We start from the raw sequence: 23,240 nt of genomic DNA, 5'->3' as shown, positions 1-23,240 counted from the left end.
TTTTTGAACTTCTGAAAACAATTTTTGACTCATTGACCTTGATGCCTTTTAATGCTTCTGTCATTTTTCATTTTGCCTCTTCCACATCAGCAAAATGTTTTCCTTTGTGGGATTTTTTTCATCCAGGGAAACGAAAGAAAGTTGCTCAGGGCAAGATCAGGTGAATAGGGAGGGTGGGGCATGGGGGGCCATGCCACCTTTGGTTGAAAACTGCTGAACACTCACTGTAGTGTGGGCCAGTGCACTCACAAATAACCCATCATGAAATGGGAAAACGTGCTGAACGTCTTCAAAAAAAATTCACTGCAGCTGAACGCAGCCTCTCACAACAATGCCAGCTAATACATTAATACTGATGGGTTCCTAGAACACTCACCTAGTAGGCGAAGCCTATACTACACGAGGCTTGCCCCCCAAAAGATAATTTTGTTTTTTGGGAGGGCTCCTCCTCATACATGACAAATATTTGTTAAATAAATGAATGGCATGAGTAAGCAGTTAAATATATGAAAGATGGTGTCAAGAATCTACATATTTGTATCCAAAATATATAAATTACCTCCTGATTTTTAAAAATCATTTTTATTTATTTTTAGAGAGAGGGGAAGGTAGGGAGAAAGAGGAAAAGGAACGTCCATGTGTGAGAGAAATATTGATCAGTTGCCTCTTACACACACCTGAACCAGGGACCCGGCCTACAACCCAGGCGTGTGCACTGACTGGGAATGAACCAGTGACCTTTTACTTTGCCAGACAGCACCCAAGCAAGCCACACTAGTCAAGGCACCTCCTGATTGTTTGTTTTCGTAAAAATTTTGTTACCCCAAATCTTAATCCATATGTAGTTACAACTCTTGACTAGATCAATTAGTCCCATTTCTTACAAAGAATTATCAAAATAGAACTGTTATTTCTTACACCAAAACCTACCTCCATCTGTAAATCTATTCCTACATAATTATCTATAGAGTCCCAGTGAGAATTTTTAGATTAAGTATGCTACAAATGAGTAATGCTGAGCAGAATTATTGTACATATTAAAAAAAACAACAATGTATATTTAAGTCATTTGTTAAAGACTGCTGTGGTGAATAGATTTGGTTTCACTGAGGAGGAGCTCTATGTCCTAAAAGGAATGGATGGAATCTGAGTCAGAACACTGACTCACCAAACCGTAGTGGTATTTCTGGGTGGACCTCTCGGGCAACCAATCCCAGTTATGTCTATTGTCTTTTTCTAAGTATCCAACTCAAAGAATAGTTTTCAGTTCTTCCTTTAAACCACAAATGCACAGCTGTCATCAACACTTGTTAAACAAGTTTCCTTTTAATTACCTTCTGCTAGTACACGCAGCCCTTAAAATCCCAGGTATTACTCTGGTTAGCACATTTACCTGAGAACCACTGATCAGGACAAAGAAGTGCAGAAGTCTCCTTTACCTCTATTGACATCAACAGCCCATATATCAGCACATTATGTATAGGTAAGTGGAGATTTGCTTGCCTAAAATTCTGACATAAATAAATTTAAAACTATTTCCCCAATAGGACTCTGACCAAGGGTTGTAGTAAAATAATTGAGTTTAGGAAATTTTGAAATTTTTCCACAGAATTTTTAATTTCCTGCATGCAAAAAAACCCCTATCACATACATTTTTGTTTAGAATCTGTACTTTGTGCAGTAGTTTGAAGAGAGCTTCAGAAAGGTGCCAGGCAGCTTAACATCCTGTGGGTGAAAAGATAATAAGAACGTGTGACTGTGATAGAGCAGAAAGGAGAAAGCACAGAGACATTTTTTTCTCTTATAAATCAAATGTTAAATTGTTATTGGTGGTGATCATGGTCATGATCTCTTGCATATTTTAAACATTTTGTGCTTTTTAAAGTGCTTTCATAATATTGTCTTGTACCTTACAGTACTATTGCTTCATAGGTGTTTTCTGTAGAGTCATATATAAAACCATGTATTTTTATCTGTAAAATGTTCAGGAATTAGAATAATATAATTATGTGTAGACATATGTTGTTTATTTTTACAGAATCTAGATAATTATGATGTGAAGTGGACAGTGATAATGCCACCTTAAAAATTTACTTTTAGCTTACAAGGTGTTTTCATCAAAACATATGCAAAATGGCAAAATTAAGTGAACATAATTATAAAATATTTAATGTTCAGATAATTGGGAAATATAAATGCATATCTTATGCAAATATTTCTTTAAAATATTTATCTTGAGTCAACAGTTGAGTCCTTTAAGACACATACATTTTTACAGTATCAGTAGTCATGTAAAAATGTGATTAGAAAGATCATACTCACTGTGATAGGATATACTAGGAACATTTTTTCTTGAACTAAAGTAAATAATTTATTGCTACATATTCTTTTTATTAAAAATGTTATATTATTTCTACCAAGATGTATCCTTATTAGCCACATCTCTGATCTAGAAGAAAAAATATAGTGATCATAACATATTTAAAAGTGGAGAGGAAACAGCATGATTTCTTTGTTTTGCTTTGTTTTGTTTTACCTATAAAGTAGTCATCACTTTTATGCTGGGTGGATGGTTTTCTCTTTATGTACAGGGCACCTCCCTGTTCTTTAACATTTTGACACTTCTGTGAAGTCCTAATCTGAAAGATTTCAAAAGATTAAACCATCGTTTTAAAGTACTTTTAGTTACCTAGGAAAACGTCAAACCCTAATTCAGTGGTTAGCTCCTCAGAAGGGGCATTAATCTGATTGCCCTGAAAAACTACAGAACTTGAGTAGACGTGGCAACAAGGTTGATTCTGTAGGTACATTTAAAGAGACCTTAATCAATCCTGTAGTTGCCCTTGGCTGACTGAATGTTGAAGAGCCAAGAGGAAGAAAAGGAACACTAGAAGTGGAAGTCAAGACTTCAAAATCACATTTTGTCAATTTTAATTTTTTTCTTACAGTTAGGCCTATAAGATAGAATTGGAAAAATCTGAAAAGAAAGCTGTGTTTTAGATACTTGCCAATTTGAGGAGTTCATGGTCAGGAGTTTTTTATGGTGAGATATAATTAAGACTCTGGATCCTCTTTCAGTAATTTTCCTTATGTGATTTTTTCAGAAGAATTTGTAGTATAGCTTACCAGAAATAAGATACCAGAAGTGGATAAATAGCTGAGATTTTTCTGCCTGGGAAGTCTGTCATTTTTAAAAAGCTACTTAGTCTGTGTCATGGTTTGTAAGATTTTTAGGTTATGAGTTAAAGATTGTTACAACCCAGTCACAAGCAATAATTAAAATGGACAAAGAAGATAGGAAGAGAAATATAAAATTCTAGGGTGTTTTCAATGAAAGACAATTGAAAATAAGGTCATTTTAGTTCTCTTTCAAACTATTGTGTTTGAATGAATTTTAAGACATCTTATTTGATCACATTTTAATAGATTTAGTTTTATTTATGTTCTTATATGACTACAAGTTTTTAAACTGTAGAAATAAGAGAAAAAAATTCCTAAATCTATATGAACTCATTTTCGGAGGTAAACCTTTAAAAATAGAACTAATTAAAATAACAAATATACAACTATATCCCCAATTAAAATCCTATTAAGGAAAAAAAAAGAGTAAGAGTTCATGGGAGAGAGAAAAGTAAAGCAAGGGTGTGGAGTAAGGATCTAGAGAGCCAAGCAGTGAGCAAAGTGGTTTTGGTGAAGCCGAATGCTTATGAGATGAGGTAAGTTCTTACCCGTCAATGGAAGGTAAACAATAGTCTGAATTTAACAGTTAAGAAACATGTGGATGATTTAAAGTCTTTTGAGAGACATCAAACAATAAGACTGTGAAATTCAGAAAGTGTATGAAAGATTGAGATAAATTAATTGTAGTTAGAATGGAAACAAATGTTTTTCTCGACATGAGAAATATCGATTTTTCATAATATTTTATATAATGTGCACTATAATATACTAATCTATCTTCACAGTTTTGTTTCTTCCCTGTTTTTGGATGACTCTTCAGTTGACATCTCCATTAACTATCAGTCTGATATCTCTAGTCGTGTAACTGGAAATTTAAATGTCTCTCAAAATCAAGAGGTAAAATGTCATTTTTCTCCCCAAGTTACCTCTTTGAGACTTCATTTACTCTCCTTTTTGAAGCAAAAACTTGTGTCCTATTTAACATATTCCCATTTTTTTACCTATATAGATAGCTAATTACCAAGTTCTTATAAATATTACACTGTAAACTTTCTTAAATTCACCACTCTCTTTTCTTGCTATCACCATCTGGACCCCATCACTATATTCCCATGGATTACAGTAGCCTCCTTACTCATTTGTCCTCCCCTTTCATTTCCATCCCTCCTTTAAACTGTTATCATGCAGGTTATTTACAGATTCTTCTCCTTAAGCACCACATGTCCCCCTGAGAGTCATTTCTATAGTGTTAATCAAAACTCTTTCGATTAGCACTGAAGGCTTTCCATAATCTGTATTCCTCTGATCTATCTATTCTTCATGCTCTAGTTGTCCTTAATATCCCTTGGCTTTACACATTCACTCCTTCAACAAGTATTATCTGCAATGCATTAGGCACCACCCTATGCCCTGAGTATAAAACAACAACTGATAATGACCTGACCCCAGACAATAACATGGTCACAACTCGAGATAAAATGACTGCTATATGAAAATAAAAACTACTTTCAATGTAGATCCGTAGTAGGCTGGGCCTTGGAAGACTTCAGGGAAGAGGAGATGACAGAGTACTTAAGTTCGAGTGGAAGCTCACTGGGTAGACGTCAGGTGGTCACTTTAGGTAGAAGACCAGAATGTGCAAGGTCATGGAGGTGTGAAAGAGTTGGGTTGTCCATGGAACTCTGAGTAGTTTGAACATAGACAAAATCTCAACACCTTTGTGGGACATCAAAGGTTATTCTTGTCGTTGGCCTCTCTGTTGATTTCAAGATTCTCTAGAGAAACAGAACCAATAGGGTATCTCTTTCTCTAGATGATCGATAGATAAATCATATTGGGTATATACATATATCTATCACCTGTCTATCACCTATCATATCTATCTAATCTATCATTTATCTATCTATTTATGTTTCTCTCTGGACATTAAGATATTTTATTTTAAGGAAGTGCTTCACACAGTTGTGAGGTTGGCAATTCTGAAATCCATAGGGCTGCCAACTCAAGCAGGATTTCTATATTACATTCCGAAGGCAGAATTCCATCTTTTCCCAGAAATCTTTTAGCTTTTAAGGCTGTCAACTGCTTGGATGAGGCCCAATTATCTCCTTTATTATTGAGAGTAATCCCCCTTATTGAAAATCAAATGATTATAAATATTTATCACAGCTACAGAATAGCTTCACATCAAAATGTAGGCTAGTGATTGACCAAACAACTTGGCACCACAGCCTAGTCAAGGCTGACACATAAAATTAACCATCCAGCTGTCCAACTTCATCTTTGGCCTACCCATGACTCACAGTTTGCTGCAAGAAAATTGAATTGTTGGTCATTATTTAGCACTGCATGTTGTTCCTTCCTCCTAGACATGTGTCCATGCCTCTTTGTCTGGAAAGTTCCACACATCCCTATTTCAACTTAAGCAGATGGTCTAAACACATATTTGTTGTATAAATGAAACACAGTGAAAATACCTAACTTATTGTAGGTTGAACATAGAATGCTTGTCTATAAAATATTTCTTTGAATCATTTTTAAACAAGCTAGTAAGAGAGATGAACATTGCTTTGACCCAATATATCACTTCATATTTGTGTGTTCTTTGTGTACGAGGGGGGAAGCCCACCTCCAGAAAAGGAATTATCTTCTGGAGGGCAAGCCCCTTGAGATATATGCCTCCCCCACACTATGTGAGTGTTCTAGGAACCCATCTGCATCAGTTTAGCAGTTGGCGTTGTTGTGAGAGGCTGTGTTCAGCTTCAGTGAAATTTTTTAAAGACTCGTTTGCCCACTTTATAGTGGGTGATGTACGAGCACTCCTGCCCACACTGCACTGAGTGTTCAGCAGTTTTCAACCAAAAATGGCATGACCCCCACACTCAGCCCTCCCTATTCACCTGATCTTGCCCTGTGTAATTTTTTTTGTTTGTTTCTCTGGATGAAAAAAGTCCTCAAAGGGAAACATTTTGCCAATGTAGAAGAGGTGAAATGAAAAACTGATGAAACACTAAAAGGCATCAAAATCAATGAGTTCAAAAACTGTTTTGAGCAGTGGAAAAAACGTCTCGATAGGTGTATTGCATCAAATGGAGAGTACTTTGAGGGTGACTGAAGTTTAAACATGTAAGAATAAATATACAATGTTTCTTTTTAATTTTTAAAAATCTTTTTTAAAATTAATTTTTTAAACATTTTTTATTGTTGTTCAATTACAGTTGTCTGCATTTTCTCCCTACCCCTCCACTCCACCCCAGCCAAACCCACCTCCCTCCCCCCCCTCCCCCTTGGTTTTGTCCATGTGTCCTCCACAGTAGTTCCTGAAAACCTCTCTCCCCACTATCCCCTCCCCACTCCCCTCTGGCTATTGTTAGATTGTTCTTAACTTCAATGTCTCTGGCTATATTTTGTTTGTTTTTTTCTTTTGTTGATTATGTTCCAGTCAGTTAAAGGTGGAGCTTATACCCTTTGCAACAGTGTGGATGGAACTGGAGAGCATTATGCTAAGTGAAATAAGCCAGGCAGAGAGGGATAAATATACAATGTTTCATGAATAAATTCCATTTTGGGGGGTTTCTCTTGTATAACAAGAACATAATAAATAAGATTATTATCACACTTTAAAAAGTTATGATAGGCTTAGGCATAAGTTCCTTAGGCATAACTTCTAAGACATTTTCATTCCTTGTTCCCCTTCCCTGCAACCTGGCAAATTCTTCACTTACTCATACTAACTCTGTCACTATCCATTGAACATGGGAAGGCACTAGATGCTAAGTATGGATACAAAACTTGGCACCAACCATCAGACTCCTGAGAGCTAATTTCATAGCACAGATCGAGAGAGGTTTCATCATAAATATTAAGAAAAACTTATGGACTTTTGTTCTTTCCTCCCTTCTTTATTCTTTCTCCCTCCCTCCCTCTCTCCTTCTTTCCTTTCTGTTTCTTTCCTTTCCTCCTTCCATTTCCTCACTCTCTCTCAAAATGTCTTTTGCTACTATTGTGCCTAAATTGTGGAGCTTCTAGACCTGAGCAAAAGGAAAGAAATAAATATTTGTAATGACCGATATTTTTGATATATCCTTCACATTTACTTTATTTGCTTGCAGACCAGTCACAACTTCCCATACATCTTTGCCACTGTGGATGATTGCCCTCATTGTGTTTGGAGTGTTGGCAATCCTGGGAATAACTGCTGGTCTTCTGGTTTATTTTCTGGCAGTAGGTTGGTAAAGAATATATTTTTACTTATTACAGTTTGTTGTAAACTTTATTTCCATTTCTACGAAAGAAAAAGACAATTGCAAGAAATGAATTATCTCTGTTTAAAGTGTTTATTTCTGGGATCCCCGGTAGAAGACTGTATACCATACAGATATATGAATGCATAGATAGGTAGTTGATAGGCAGAAAAGTACTCTACCAAGATGGTATTATATAGGTTATTTTATAATTTATAGTTAAAATAAGTATTTTTGTGAAGAAAACGAACCCAAAATATTGCATTTTGACTAATTTGTATTCTTAATAAAAGAATATAAAAATCCCTTTAACATAGATTAAAAGACTTGGAAAACATAAGAATAGTTGGAGTTTCTTTAAAACATGTTTTAACTTTAGATAGTACTGTATTTATATCCTTCCATGAAAGACAAAAATATCAGCATAGTTCTCATTTTTCTTCCACAGTTCCCTGCACCTCATTAGCAATATTATTCTTTTTACATTGTCAATGTTTATAACACTTTCTCCTGGTTGGTTATCATAATTACTAGTTTTTTTAGTTTTGAGTATATATTTAAACTGAGCATATGCTCACCATTAACCTTTTTTATGACTTTATCATGATGGGATATTTTCCCTGCAAAGCTATATATACTCATAATTTAGAGTTAAATTGTCAGAGATTTTATATTAAAAAATAGCTTTTCATACCTTATTTACCATTTCTCAGAGGCAACCACTTTCAACTCTTTTAAGCTGATTCATAATCTTGTTATATCCTAACTTTTCAGTTACTGGTTTTATCTATTCATTTTATACTATGGAATATGAAGATTCTGTTCTCATTCACATCCTGACTACACAGCAGCCCACTAGGGATTTTCCTTCATTGACATGGGATTACTTTCAGTTGTCTGTTAGACTTAATTTCCTAATGCCTGCATTTCATCTTTCCTTTTTATTATTTCATTCACTCAGTTGTGGTAGAGTGTATACTCTAGGAGCTTTCTGACAACTATATATTTTTGACAACTTGCGTGTCTGAAAATATCTTAATTCTACTCTTCACCTTAATTAATAGTATAGAATTTTAGGCTGAAAAAATTTGTTCCACTGAAGATAAAGCTGTGTTGTCCTTTTGCTTTCAAAGTTTCTCTCAAGAAGTCTGATATTTTGATTCCAGAGATTTTGTAGAAAACCTCTTCTCTCTGAACTTCTGCAACCATACTGGATCTTTTTCTGCATCCCCACTATTTTGAAATTTCATGATAATGTAACATTGTCTAGAGCTTATTTCCATTCATTATGCTTTAAAGTAAGAACTCATAGGCTTCAGATGCTGAAAATTTTCTTAGATTATTTCTTTGATAATTTCCTGTCCTCTTTATGATCTCTCTCTCTAGAGATCTTGTAATTTGGATATTAGGCCTCCTAAATGTTGACTCTAATTTTCTTATACTTATCTTTTTTATTTTTCCATCCTTAGGTTTTTGTAAAAAATCACTTTCTTGGTTATTTTCTTAAGTTTTCCAATATATCTATTAAATTATTTCTTCTATTATAGATTTAATTGGTAAGATATTTTCTTTCTCCTTTTTTTATGTTGTATACAGGTTTTTTTGTTATTTTAAAAATATATTTATTGATTATGCTATTACAGTTGTCCTATTTCCCCCCCTTCACTCCACTCCATCCTGCCCACACCCTCCCTCCCACATTCCCCCCCCTTAGTTTATGTTCATGGGTCATACATATAAGTTCTTTGGCTTCTACATTTCCTACACTATTCTTACCCTCCCCCTGTCTGTTTTCTACCTACAATTTATGCTACTTATTCTCTGTACCTTTCCCCCCCTCTCCCCCTCCCACTCCCCTGTTAATAACCCTCCATGTGATCTCCATTTCCGTGGTTCTGTTCCTGTTCTAGTTGTTTGCTTAGTTTGCTTTTGTTTTGGTTTTAGGTGTGGTTGTTAATAACTGTGAGTTTGCTGTCATTCTTACTGTTCATATTTTTATCTTCTTTTTCTTAGATAAATCCCTTTAACATTCATATAATAAGGGCTTGGTGGTGATGAACTCCTTTAACTTGACCTTATCTGAGGAGCACTTTATCTGCCCTTCCATTCTAAATGATAGCTTTGCTGGATACAGTAATCTCGGATGTAGGTCCTTGGCTTTCATGACTTGGAATACTTCTTGCCAGCCCCTTCTTGCCTGTAAGGTCTCTTTGGAGAAGTCAGCTGACAGTCTTATGGGAAGTCCTTTGTAGGTAACTGTGTCCTTTTCTCTTGCTGCTTCTAAGATTCTCTCCTTCTGTTTCGTCTTGGCTAATGTAATTATGATGTGCCTTGGTGTGTTCCTCCTTGGGTCCAGCTTCTTTGGGACTCTCTGAGCTTCCTGGACTTCCTAGAAGTCTATTTCCTTTGCCAGATTAGGGAAATTCTCCTTCATTATTTGTTCAAATAAGTTTTCAATTTTTTGTTTTTCCTCTTCTTCTGGCACCCCTATAATTTGGATGTTGGAATGTTTAAAGATGTCCTGGAGGTTCCTAAGCCTCTCCTCATTTTTCTAAATTCTTGTTTCTTCATTCTTTTCTGGCTGGATGTTTCTTTCTTCCTTCTGATCCACACCATTGATTTTGCAGCTTATATTTTGTTTGGTCTTCTCAAATATTCTCTTATCCAGTCTGTTATTTTCTTTAACACTAGGGCACATTTACCTTCAGTTTTGAACACTTAAGATGCAGGGTGGCCCTTAGGACAGTTCCTTAATTTACACTCCCTGAATTATGGTAGAGTGATCCTGACTTCTTCCCTTCTCCACCCCAGCTTAGCACCAGCAGGTTGCCTCAGCTGGAGATTGGATCATGCATAATAAAAATGGTACAGTAGTATGATTAACACATTTTTGTTTCACTGCTGTCATTCTGTAGTGTTAACGTAGGTCTCTACAGAAATATTCTGTATCTTTTTTCAGAATCTGAAGTCTTATTACTTGAACCATAGAATCATTGAGAATTTTAAGAAAAATCTTTAATCAACTCAATTTATGAGGAGATGAATCTCTGCTCTATATTATTTCTCACCTTAGTATATATTTCCCAGTTTTTGACATGCTTGCTTTATATTTTTTGGTTTGGAATTATGGCTGTTTTTTTCCCCTTTGGAATTGAACCTTCCAGCCTTTCTTCGTGCATGCCCCCCCCCCCCAACCAGGGGTTAGAAGCAGGAGAATGTAGAAGTGCTTATACTCCAACAGCTTTATATAAAGCTTCTCATAATTAATGCTTAAACTCTTACAATTGAATAGAGAACTCATAATAAACTAAAAAAATCATGTGTTTGTGTAAGTTTTCTTTACAGAAATAAGTTAAAAGTAACCAAATTATGGAAAAGTTGGAAAACAAGTTACTTTCTGCCCCTTGTCCATCTTTCTCAACTCACATTGGTATTTAAACCACCTATGCAGATGAGAATGTTAATCATAAGGTGCAAGTGAGACTTATCAATATCCCATCTTTAAGGGGTTATTTTCATCTCATCAAATGCCAACAGAGCACAATGGCTGTGCATGCACAGTGGCCTCAGCATAGTGAACAATCCCAGGATTGCTGCATAGAATTAAAAATATAATACGAAAAGTTGATTTCCTTGTTCCAGAGTACGGTTTTTAGTCTTAAATGCCTTATACATTATATATTTAGTTTATCCATGGTACTTGTGGAAAAATGCTCCATGCAGTTGAAATAAAAATTGTTTGAATCTTGCCAATTAATTTTTTTACATTGAGAAATATTAATAGATTCCTAATTGCTGTAATAGGTAGAAATATTTAGGAATTTAATTAAAGGACTGAAGTATTCATTATGAAAAGTAAATTATGAAAAATAAAGTTGAGTACTTTCAAGGTCTATTTTTGCTACTTAAGGTAAAACATAATAAACTACAACTGCAAAGCTTGGTCTCCACAGTAGAAGATCCATGAGGTACAGACAAGCGACTACAATGAATAATTTTAATTAACAAATCAGAGTTCCAGCCAAGAGAGAGGCATATGTAGATACTCCTCACTTCCCTGCACAACCAAAAGAAGGGTACAACCAATTTAAAAACAAAAACAACCAGAACTGCCAGAAAATCGAACTGAGTGGAAATCTGACAACCAAGGAGTTAAAGAAGAAGCATTCTTCCAGACTGGTAGGAGGGGCAGAGATGGGCAATGAGCATGAAGAGGAATTGAGGCAGGGTGGCCGCTGGCAGACCAGGTGGGCAAGGCTGATGCTGCAGCAGCTGATGGCCCATACAGTTCCACATTTGCCTGTGGAAAAACCAGGAGGAACAACTGGGGACTGAGAAAGACTATGCAACCCAGGCTTCCAGCATGAGTAAGATAAGGTCTCAGAAATTCTGTAAAAATCTGTGGGGGTTGTGGTGGTGGCAGAAACTACCAGTCTCTTGAAAGTGGAGCAAGAGCCAAGCAACTGGCATTGTTCCCTCTCTGACCCCTCTGCCACATACAGCACCAAAATGTGGGTTGCCCCACCCTCGTGAATACCCAAGGCTCTGCCTCTTATGACAACAGGTGTTCTGAGACAAAAAAAAAAAAAATATGGCCCAAATGAAAGAACAGATCAAAATTCCAGAAAAAGAATTAAGCAATGAGGATATAGCCAATCTATCAGACACAGAGTTCAGAACACTGGTAATCAGGATGCTCACAGAAATGATTGAGTATGGTCACAAAATAGAGCAAGAAGTGAAGGCTATACAAAGTGAAATAAAGAAACATACAGGGAACCAACAATGAAGGGAAGGAAACCGGAACTCAAATCAATGATTTGGAGCAAAAGGAAGAAATAAACATTCAGCTGAGACAGAATGCAGAAACAAGAATTCAAAACAATGAGGAGAGGCTTAGGAGCCTCTGGGAAAAGTTTAAATGTTCCAACATCTGACTCATAGGGTGCCAGAAGAAGAACGGGAAGAGCAAGAAATCAAAAACTTATTTGAAAAAAAAATAATGAAAGAAAACTTCCCCAATCTGGTGAAGTAAATAGACATACAAGTCTAGAAAGCTCAGAGAATCCCAAAAAAGTTGGACCCAAAGAGAAATATGCCAAGACACATCATAATTAAATTACCCAAGATTAAAGATAAGGAGAGTATCTTAAAAGCAGCAAGTAAAAAGGAGACAGTTACCTATAGAGGAGTTCCCATAGGACTATCAGCTGATTTTAAAAAAAGAAAAGAAAAGAAAAAACCTTTCAGGCAAGAAAGGGCTGGCAAAAGCATTCAAAGTTACAAAAAGCAAGGACCTATATCCAAGATTACTCTGTCCAGAAAAGCTCTAATTTAGAATGGAAGGGCAGTTAAAGTATGTCCCAGGTAAGTAAGGTCAAGTTAAAGGAGTTCACCATCATGAAGCCCTTATTATATGAAATGTTAAAGGAACTTATCTAAGAAAAAGAAGATCAAAACTATGAACAGTAAAATGGCAACAATATCGCAACTATCAACAACTGAACCTAAAAAAACAAAAACAAAAACAAACTAAGCAAAGAACTAGAACAGGAATAGAATCACAGAAATCGAGATCACATGGAGGTTTATCAGTGGGGAGAGTAAGAGGGGACAATGGGGGAAAAGGTACAGGGAATAAGAAGCATAATTGGTAGATACAAAATAGACGGGGAGGTTAAAATAGTGTGGGAAATGGAGAAGAAGCCACAGAATTTATATGTACAACCCATGGACATGAACTAAGGGGGTGAGAAATGCTGGAGGGAAAGTGGGTACCGGGCAGAGGGGCATTAAGGGGAGAAAAGAAAGAATGGGACAAGTGTAATAGGATAATCAATAAAATATACTTAAAAATAAAAAAAGCAAAAACAAATTTATTCACAAATTATTATTTATAACCAATCAATTTTCAGCATTTTGTTTAGAACTCTCTGGTGTTTTTTACCATCACCTTTCTCACTATGAAATATTTTCACTACATTTATAATGACAAATCATATTTTAAGTAAGGTATCTTCCTTCTCTGAATTCATGTAGAACTAACAGCTGAAAAATTAACTTTAATGCTTTATATCCTTATTAGTACCTCAATAGTAATGAGCTAATCCATACTGAGTCTCTCCCACAAGATGGTTTTGAAAGGCAATGATCACATTGCAAATTAATATTAACATTTATGTAATGCTTATTATATGCTAGGCACTGTCACACTATATCTAGCACATTCCTAGATGCTTAATATCTATCACATGTTAGAGGTGTGATATAGCATATATCAAAGAGCTTTGTGTCTATACAATTTAGGAAGGAAATGGAATGGATTATGTGTGGGCTTTGGACTCAGACAAATCAAATTTTGATTCTTGACTCTTCTTAGTAGCTATATGATATTGGATAAGTTCTTGAATATCTCTAAGACTGTATTTCTCTGAAAAGTGGGCATACTTCATATGGTTCTTATAAAGTACCTTAATATAGTAAATAATAAATGGTAACTATTTTTATTCAATATGACAATTGGTTATTCTTGACAGAAGTCTTAGTTATATTATAAGGCCCTAGCTGTCTAAATCAAGATGTGGCAACTCTTTCTGACCTTTTTCTGATATATATCTACTTCATTTGTGGTCTTACAAACAGTTTCCACAATGCCCAGTTTATCTAATCAACCATGCCAGAAAAATTCACAGCATTTATCAATATCTAATATGAGCACAATACTTACCAGGTGGTATTACTGTGTAATCTATATCTGAATTGGAAATTCATTTCCTTTAAATAATTCTTGGATCATTTCTTTACCTCACAGAAAACACGGTTTATTACTACCAAGGTAGATTTACAGTGTTGGATATCCCATATAATGAAAATTATGCAAGAGAGACATCACCAGAAAATAACTATCTTAGCAAAATTCTTGAGACTAAGGTAAATTAGTATTTTTCTATGTTTACTTGATTGTTGATTCTCTGAAATATAAATATATTATTGGAATTTGATGTTTGACTCGTGTTTTCTTTGACAGATGGTTGATGCATTTCAGAGTTCTAGCATTTACAGACAATATATCAATTCTCAAGTCATTACACTGGAGTAAGTAATTCATAAAAGAGTAAGTAATTCAAGAAAAGAGATCACCCCATCATACCTACTATTATGCTTAAAAATTTCCTGTAAAAAAGAGTCTATTGATGTTACAGTAATTAGCCAATGAGTTACTAATATTTAGCATTATTCTAAGCTAGGTGTCAGATTTATTTTTCAATATAAACTAAAACAAAGATTGGGTATTATAGCTGAATTCATTAGATCTATTTAGAATGTATCAATCCTTAAATTACAGGTAAGGTATCCCTCTGATTTCTCAAATTTTTTACTTTCAGAAAACGTTAGGTGGTCCCCTAGACCAGTGTTTGATGCTCTGACATTTTTATTTAGCAGTAGCATAAATACAGACCTTGTTTTCTCCCATCTTTCTCCTTGCAAGTCAGCTAAGCACTTCACAGAACTGTCCTAGAGTTCGTATAGGGTAGAAAAGGGCATATTGATAGCACATTTTGATACCAAGGCAATATTGTAGTCACCATAACAAGATGTAAAATCCTTATGCTGTGTTCTTTGCCTGTGGGTTTGAAGTAGCATCAAGTTACAGAGGGAATCTAGAGTAGTCATTAGGCAACCTGAGCTCAGGCTTTGCCATTTAGTAGCCCTAGAGCCTTGGGAAAGTTACTATATCACTTTGAGTCATGTCTCTTATCTGTGAAATATTGATAAAAACACCTACATGGCTTCACTCATGAGACTGTACTCAGGATCAAAGAAGATACCATGCATGGAACAACTTGCAAATAAATACATTTCAAGTGAAGGGAATTGCTGCTTTTACCTTCATCAATGCCACCAGATGATGTTCTCATTTCCCTTGCTCCTGGAGGTCATGGGACTGCTGAAATTGAAGAATAAATCAAAATCTCAACTAGCACTAATGTTGGGGGTTAAGTTTAGTATTGGAAAGAAATAGGAGACTAAAATTAAAGGGCCCTTGTACTTCTCACACAAAACTCCAACCATCAGAAGGCTTCCTCTTTGTTTTCTTATGCATGTAACTTCAGGTATCTATAGGAAGTGATGGGGAGGCAGTTTCTTATTTGGGCACACCCTGTTAAAATAATCAAACTTGAATGAGCTATGTGCTTCCTAGGAATGATTATTGACTTATATGCCAAAAGACTGGTAGTCCATTAGGGGGATCCACTGCATAATAATGCCACTGCAGACACTAGTCTCAGGGCTGCTTGACATTTCCTACATGCCCATTGACCAGCCTCTGGGGCTGCCCCCTTTTCCCCTAGTTTCATACGTATCGGCCCTGAGCACCACAGTTAATCTCCCACAAGCATACAGTTACTCAAGTTCTCTTCACTGCTACTCTTTGGCTAGCATTGAAAGCCCTCCTCCATCTAAATCCAATCTAGACACTATTATCACTGGCTGACTGGGCATAGGGAGACAGAAGGCAGACTATAAAGAGCCGGGGTTATGGAGTCAATCATACTGAATCTGTATCCTAGTTTAGGAGCTGGATAACCTTGAACACAAACTTGAGCCTCAATGTTTCCTTGTCTGTAAAGATAATGACACCTGTGCTGAGGGGTTGTTGTGGATACTACTGTTGGATAATGAATGTGATAACCAAGTGTTTAGAACCCAGCAGATGACCAATAAATGCGAATTAATGTTGTTGCTGTCTAGTTATTCTAGAATACTAGTCCTCCTCGTCTCTGTCTGACGAAATCTTCTGCTTGATGATGAAGCGGTAATAAAAATAGTTAAGGGCCAGTGTGTATGTCACCTGTTTTATGAAAATTTCTCTGATCCTTTAAGTAAAAAAATGACTTATCCTTTTTCTTAGTATCAGCAGATAAGATAAATATCTTACCACTGTTGCCTCATTTATTATAGTAATTTGTATACATCCTTTTTCTGCCTTAGAAATCTGGAAATTTTTAGAGGATAGGAAATGGGTCTTAGTCTCCCTCACATCACCCAATAGCACCCAGCCCTGTCCTTCATCTACAGCAATTGTTCAATAAACGATTAATGAATGTTTGAATAAATAATCCCAGTTCTTCTACCCTGCCCCTTAGGCTTTTTCTATTTTTCAGATTTGTAGAACTATTATCCTCTAAACTGAATAATATAGCTGCGTGCATACTGTCACCAACTAAATGTGATTAAAGTGAAGGTACTGCACAAACCCATAAAAAAGGAGAAGAAATCAAGACATGAAAGATCAGGAAATGAGGAAGGAAATGCAACTTTTCAGCAACATATGACACCTTTATGTCATTTCCAGTCCTGACAACAACAGTGTGATAGCGCATATATGGCTGATATTCAAGGCTCCCAGATCAACGAAGGAAAGCACAAGAAGAAGAATCGAAAGCATCTTACATCAGGCGCTGAATAACCACTCAGGATCCTTGAATATAGATCCTAATTCTCTTAGGCTGATGGGTAAGCTTATGTATTAGATGAGAGCAGTGTTACTTTAATCTTTTTATCCCTAACACATATCACGAGCACTGGGAACAAAGCTGATCCTTAATATTTTTTAAAAAACAAATGTCATTGTTTTACTTCAGAGCAATAATTTGTATTCATTATTTAAAAAACACTCAAATAATAATGTTCCATCTTAAAACTGGTTCTGGTGGGGAAAAGCCTCTTCTCATTTCCAAGCCCATAGTAAGACTTCGAACAGTTCCTATAAGTAATGGTGTTTCTTGCTATTCTTTTCATGATCCCCTATAACTTTCAAAAACAGCACAGGATCTGCTATTATGACAGCTCAATTTTTAAGTTATTTTTCTATACTAACAGGAATCATTTTCAGTTGCGGGAACTTCTTGTTCTTTCAGAGGAAGTTACTGGCAATTTCCCACTCTAGATGACATGGAATCCAATTCCATTTAAGTAACAATAAGTTTCTCACCTGGAACTATGAAGATGATATTTCCATATTACATTCACGTACAGTCAAAGAACAATTTGAATAAACCAATGTTCTCTCTTTTCTAGTGACATTTTATCCTGAGATTCCAAATTATTTCCAGACCTTTCTACCCTGCTTGACCTACCATCACACTCCATTGGTCCCAGGGCTAGTAGACTAAAGCTAGGGATTAAATTTACCATGTTGTTTCTGTTCTATTTCAGAAATCAGTAAGACCACTGCTGAAAAAATTATCAACAACCGTAAGTTCAGATAATTTTTAATTAATATGCGAGAAAATCCAAAACATAAGTCAAGATTTGTTACTCTTGGTTAGGCACAGCTCTAAGTGCTTACTTAATTCTCACAACCATTCTAAAAATAGGTATTATTATCATCCCATTTTAGAGATGGAGAAACTGAAGCACAAAGGAGTGACATAATTTGCCTAAGTTCAACCAGCTTGTAAAAGGTGGGAGCAGAATTCAAACCAGAGAGTATGGTTGCAGAAGCCATGGACTTCACCATGACTTTGTATGCCTCCTACAGCTTTTACATTCTTTTACATTCTTCAAGGGCTGACATGTCTTAGAGGTCCTAGGATGGGTATGGAGGTGACTCAGGGGCTGCTAATGGTTCCTGTGCAGATTACCCTGCCCCTATAAGTGTAAGATATTATCAGACAGAACCATACAAGAATAACTCACTTCACTCTCAGCTTTGTAATCAAGCAAACATTACCTTTCCATTCTCAATGGAACCAAACTGACTTCCTCTGACAGGCTGTGGGAGACGAGCAAGGATGTCAGCTACACATGATAGAGTCAGGGGAGGTTCCAGTGCTCGGGAAGGAGAATGGCCCTGGCAAGCAAGTCTCAGAATAAACGGCCGACACTACTGTGGGGCATCTTTGATCGGTAAAAGACACTTGGTGACTGCAGCTCACTGCTTTCAAAAGTAAGTTCATCATGGTGCCAAAGGCTAGGGAGACCAAAAGTTCCAGAGCATTTCCAGCTGATACCTGTTATCCCAATTTAATGATCAATAACACTCCCTTTTATTATCGAAAGTATCCAGGAAGGTTTGAAAGAGAAATTATATGGTAAGCCAATCTCAGGCTTTCTTAGGTTACCTGTAAGTAAGAATGGGAAGTCATTCATTTGTAATACAACGTATTTATCTCACATAATTCTTATCTCACATCACATCACACTCTAGACATCCTCAACTACTTTTAGTTGCTAAGACATGTTTTTCTGTTTCATACCTCCCTCCCCTGCTGCGCATGCTTGTCCCCCTCTCGTTTTGCAGGCAAATGGGACTCAGCTCTGTAGTTTTTTCCAACATGTTACTTTCCCTTAAGTCTTCCATTTCCTAGAGCATGCAGATTTAAATCCTCCTGTTTGTGGTCCCTCCAATTATATGCACAAACATTTAAGCAAATATAACTGGCCATGTTTATGTCATCTTTCATTAGACTTAAATTTCTTGAAGGCATGGGTTATTTATTTATTTTTCTATATCCTCTTTGCCTTACATAGTGTATAGTGTAGAGACTCAAACAAGGTTTTAAAATTAATCTCCAAATCAGGTTGAGTCACTGTTAATGGATTATGGAGCAAGGAAAACTTAATGTCATAAAAAGAATATAATAGATGTAGGCTGTATTTTTATATTTTAAAGTAATATAAAATACATGGTTTTTGTTTCTTTAGGACACGTAATCCAAAAAACTATACTGTCAGCTTTGGCACCCTAGTAACTCCACCATATATGCAACATTACGTTCAACAAATTATTATTCATGAAAACTACATCCCAGGTGAACATCACGACGATATTGCAGTTGTACTGCTCACTGAAGACGTTTCACTTAAGAATGATGTACATCGGGTTTGCCTGCCTGAAACCACACAGATTCTTCAACCAGGCGAAGGAGTTGTTGTTACAGGATGGGGAGCACTTTTTTATAATGGTAAGTCCAGTGAACGCTTAACAACACAGTGTGTAAGGTACAAAAGCAGCAAGAAAAATTAGTGATCTAGGCACAGAGTTAAAGGCATTATTTACCTCTGGATGCCCAGTACCCCAGGCACTCTCTCAGGAAATGCTGCATATGGAGGTGTGATTTTGTAAATTGCCTTGGCTTAGAACATCTCAAGAAGACCAATTTGTTTGCAAAAACTCTCTAACCTGGAGAACCAAATTGAAACAGTTCTTGTCCAAAGATGTGAAGATGTGGGCTTTTTCATCCTAACAATAGGCCAGAGTCAAACATAGATCGTATATATAAAGAACAAAACAAACTTTCCCGGCTGCTCTGTTTCAGAGCAGCTCTTTCGCTGAGAATGTTTACTTCCTTAGGTGACTACCCAGTGTTACTTCAGAAAGCACCCGTGAAGATTATCGATACAAACACCTGTAATTCTAGGGAAGCGTATAATGGTATGGTGCAGGACACAATGCTGTGTGCTGGGTACATGGAAGGAAATATTGATGCTTGCCAGGTAAGTCTGGACATTATTCACATTGACCACACAATGAGTAGTAACTCCTATTATTTTATAAAAATTACCATCATGGAGATAATTCTATGCTTCAGTTAATTTGGACTTTGACAATCCATTCAAACTCCCTTAGCTTTGGCACTAATGTAATTCTTCCCAACATACAACATGTGTTCATAAGTATTAAACAAATACTTATGTTGGACATACTCTGAGTCAAGTACGGACTGAAGTCCTTTACAGACATTATTCCATTTAATCCTCGTTATAATTTTATGCCATAGCTACTATCATTATATCATTTTACAGATAATGAGACTGAGGAGGCCTTTTCCTGGTAATTTGCACAAGGTCACACAGCTTTAAGTGGAAAGCTGGCATCCGAAGCTAGGTGATCTAGCATCCCAGTCTGTAGTCTTAATCACATTTCAATAAAGAATCAGTGTCAGAAAGATTTAAATTACTTCAAGCCCATTTTTATTGCATTTTTAGCCTCCTCATGGCTAGGGTCTGGCTACTTTTCTCAGATATGAAGCCATATACTCCAAGTATACAAATAATATACATCCCCCAAAGCTTTCTCATAGAACTAGACCTTATAACTTCAAGGTCAATTCCAAAGAGCCCCAGAGAATATATTTTGGCCAATCACAGTACATTCTGGCCAATCACAGCTATGATTAAGGATGAAACAAGAATTCATACCATATAACTTCATATGGTCTGTATCAAGTATGAATCACAAACATCAGCTGGGCTTTTCATTTAGGGCAAGTAAAGTATCTGGGAGTAAATTCTCACAATGGTAAATATTCTTTGTTTTATTTAGGGTGACTCTGGAGGACCACTGGTTTACCCCAATTCTCGCAATATTTGGTACCTTGTTGGAATAGTGAGCTGGGGAGAAGAATGCGGTAAGATAAACAAGCCTGGTGTCTATATGCGAGTGACCGCCTACCGCAACTGGATTGCCTCCAAGACTGGTATCTAAGAGAAAAGCATCTTGCTGAAACTCTCTTAGGTCATTTTTACCCATTACTTCTAAGCCTTATGTAACATGCATTTTAAATTAGTGTATATAATGGTTGTTTAGAAAATAGTGTTTCTGAAGAAATATTTATGAGCTTTAATATTAAGCAGACTCTACAGAACAAGAAATTTTACGTTTCGTCAAGAAGGCCTAAGCAAAGAGAATGCTTTTATTAAAAACTGACTATTATTATTTGCTTTGTATTTTATGTACCCACATGGTGGTTATTGCACCATAGTATGATGCTCTTTGTTTTAGGCATTCGGACTTTGTGGAATTATAGAAGTATGTTTTTGTCCATTGTAAGTTACCAGGCAGCACCTCCCAGTGGTGGGTTGGACCATATTGTACCTGCCTTCATGTCATAGTTTTTGTGGAAGGGGTGTGGTTGTAAACTAAATCACGTCAGCATTTAGGCACTGACTTAGAGTCTTTTATTTCAGATGCTGATTAACTCTTTCAGTCAAAGAATTTCACTCTCCACAAAACTGGGTGAAACAATACATTTTAGATTTATAGATATCAGGCGCACTAATTCTTCAATGTTGATATAGGTTTCTGTAGGAATTCTTCATTTGAACCATATATAAAAAGAAGTAGCTGTGAGTCAGGAAATGTGTAATGTATTTTAATTAAAATAAATTTAAAAGCAGACTATCCTTGTTTAATATGACAATTTTACTCTCTTTTTGTTTGTTTTCTTGAGTCTTTTGCAGGTGACTCTGTCTCTTCTTTTCTGTTTTTGCTTCCACTTGGTCAACGGCTTAAGGGCAACAGGGTAGTTAAAAAGCTACATAGAGGCAGAAAGGAAAGGCTCGGGAAGACCAGGTGGATGCAGTGAGCAGTCCCTCAAAAGGCCATTGGGCACGGGAGCCTCCTAGTCACTTCGTCTGAAAATAAGGCTGGCTCAGCCAGAGCTGGGGCTCAACAGCTTGTGGAGTTTGGTCAGGTGATCACCTATCCTCCCATGAGTGTCAGCTCTGGGTCTAGGAAGTGGTTCTCCTGGAAGCGGCAGAGATGAGGGTCCATGCAGATAAAGCCCAGGACATGCCTCATCTTCTGGACCAAGGAGGTTTTCATGGTGTGCAGGCTGCTACCTCACTTGTCTCAGGATGGCTTTTGAACTTCCTGGAAAAAGGCTCAGTTCCTGTACTATTTTTGCATCTTCAAGAGATGCAAGACACCCTGCTTTTCCTCATTTAACTCTGGGAAGAGTGGTGCAAGTGGACCAGGGCCACGTGATCTGTGGATATGGAGGCCTGGAGAGAGGTAGTTCAGGGAGGCCTGCAGATGCTGGCTGACCAGCCTCCGAAGGCAGCCTCCACTTTGGAGGAATAATTCTGGCTGATCTGAGGGTTCATGGTTCACTGGCGACTAGGAGCCAATGATATACAAAAATGGCATTTGTGGGTCTCAGGAGTCATGATGGAATGACCAAGCGGATGGCTGTAGAAGTTGTGGCTGGGGGCCGAGGAGGAAGGAGAGTAATTGGAGGCTGGAGGGCAGAGAAGGGAGAGCATTTGCATCCTGATAAGAGACAGAGCCACATACTGTGCCTGTAGTTGGCTGTTTTGTAGGGAAGAAATGTTAATTACTGACCAGATTCTTGGTCTCAGTTTGTGGAAGAGAGCATAGAGTCCTGTTTTATGAACATATAGTCTTCACAAGTTGAGTGATATTAGTTTGTAATATTCATCTTTCAAGAGTAGAAGTTTTTATCAGTATTTACTGAAAATTTGACTTACAGTCTTCATAAGAATCCTCATACAATATTTAAATTTTATTTAAGCTTCAACTACCTTTATTGGATATAAGAGGAAATGTTTTACCTACTGAATTTCCTCCTCCCAGAAAATAGGGATTCTACTCTATGATAACCATTTTCTGTATGTCAAAGATCTGAAATAAATCTGTATCATATACAACCATATAATTTAGTTGTCCCAGAGATTCATAGATTTGTGTTTAAATGGCAGTTTTAAGTGTTTTTCTCTTATATATAAACACAGTTTTCAAATATGTTCAAAGACCAAAGATTCTTAAAAGAAGTCTTGGCATATTAAATTCAATTATTAACTACCTTGATATTTAACCCATTTGGTTATAATTAACATCAAATATTGTATTATTCATTATCATAAGAAATTAAATGATAAAGCTTAACATTTATTGAGTTCTTACCATGTGTCAGGCACAGTTCTGATAACTTTACATGTACAAGGGTGGACCCCAAAAAACCAGAATTATCTTCTGGAGAGAAGACACATTGTACTACAGGCTTC

General features: G+C 36.5%; 1 protein-coding gene across 2 annotated transcripts; it reads left to right on the top strand.

Annotated features, from left to right (window-relative positions):
- The first annotated feature begins 1,323 nt into the window (after positions 1-1,323).
- LOC112320686 (transmembrane protease serine 11B-like protein) lies at positions 1,324-21,612 on the top strand. Of its 2 annotated transcripts, XM_045185647.3 has the most exons (10): positions 1,324-1,483; positions 7,293-7,408; positions 14,236-14,354; positions 14,452-14,519; positions 16,783-16,943; positions 17,646-17,684; positions 18,204-18,378; positions 19,137-19,396; positions 19,786-19,928; positions 20,758-21,612. In XM_045185647.3, the coding sequence occupies exons 1-10, from the start codon at positions 1,476-1,478 to the stop codon at positions 20,917-20,919; spliced, it is 1,251 nt and encodes a 416-aa protein (XP_045041582.2). In that variant the 5' UTR covers positions 1,324-1,475; the 3' UTR covers positions 20,920-21,612. The 2 variants fall into 2 exon arrangements, with proteins under 2 accessions (XP_045041582.2, XP_045041583.2); XM_045185648.3 differs by lacking the exon at positions 7,293-7,408 and having other exon boundaries at positions 1,325-1,483.
- Positions 21,613-23,240: the final 1,628 nt, after the last annotated feature.

This window comes from Desmodus rotundus, chromosome 4 (genome assembly GCF_022682495.2).
Source record: "Desmodus rotundus isolate HL8 chromosome 4, HLdesRot8A.1, whole genome shotgun sequence".
Classification (NCBI taxonomy): Eukaryota; Metazoa; Chordata; class Mammalia; order Chiroptera; family Phyllostomidae; genus Desmodus; species Desmodus rotundus.
This window is presented reverse-complemented; position numbering and strand designations above follow the sequence as displayed.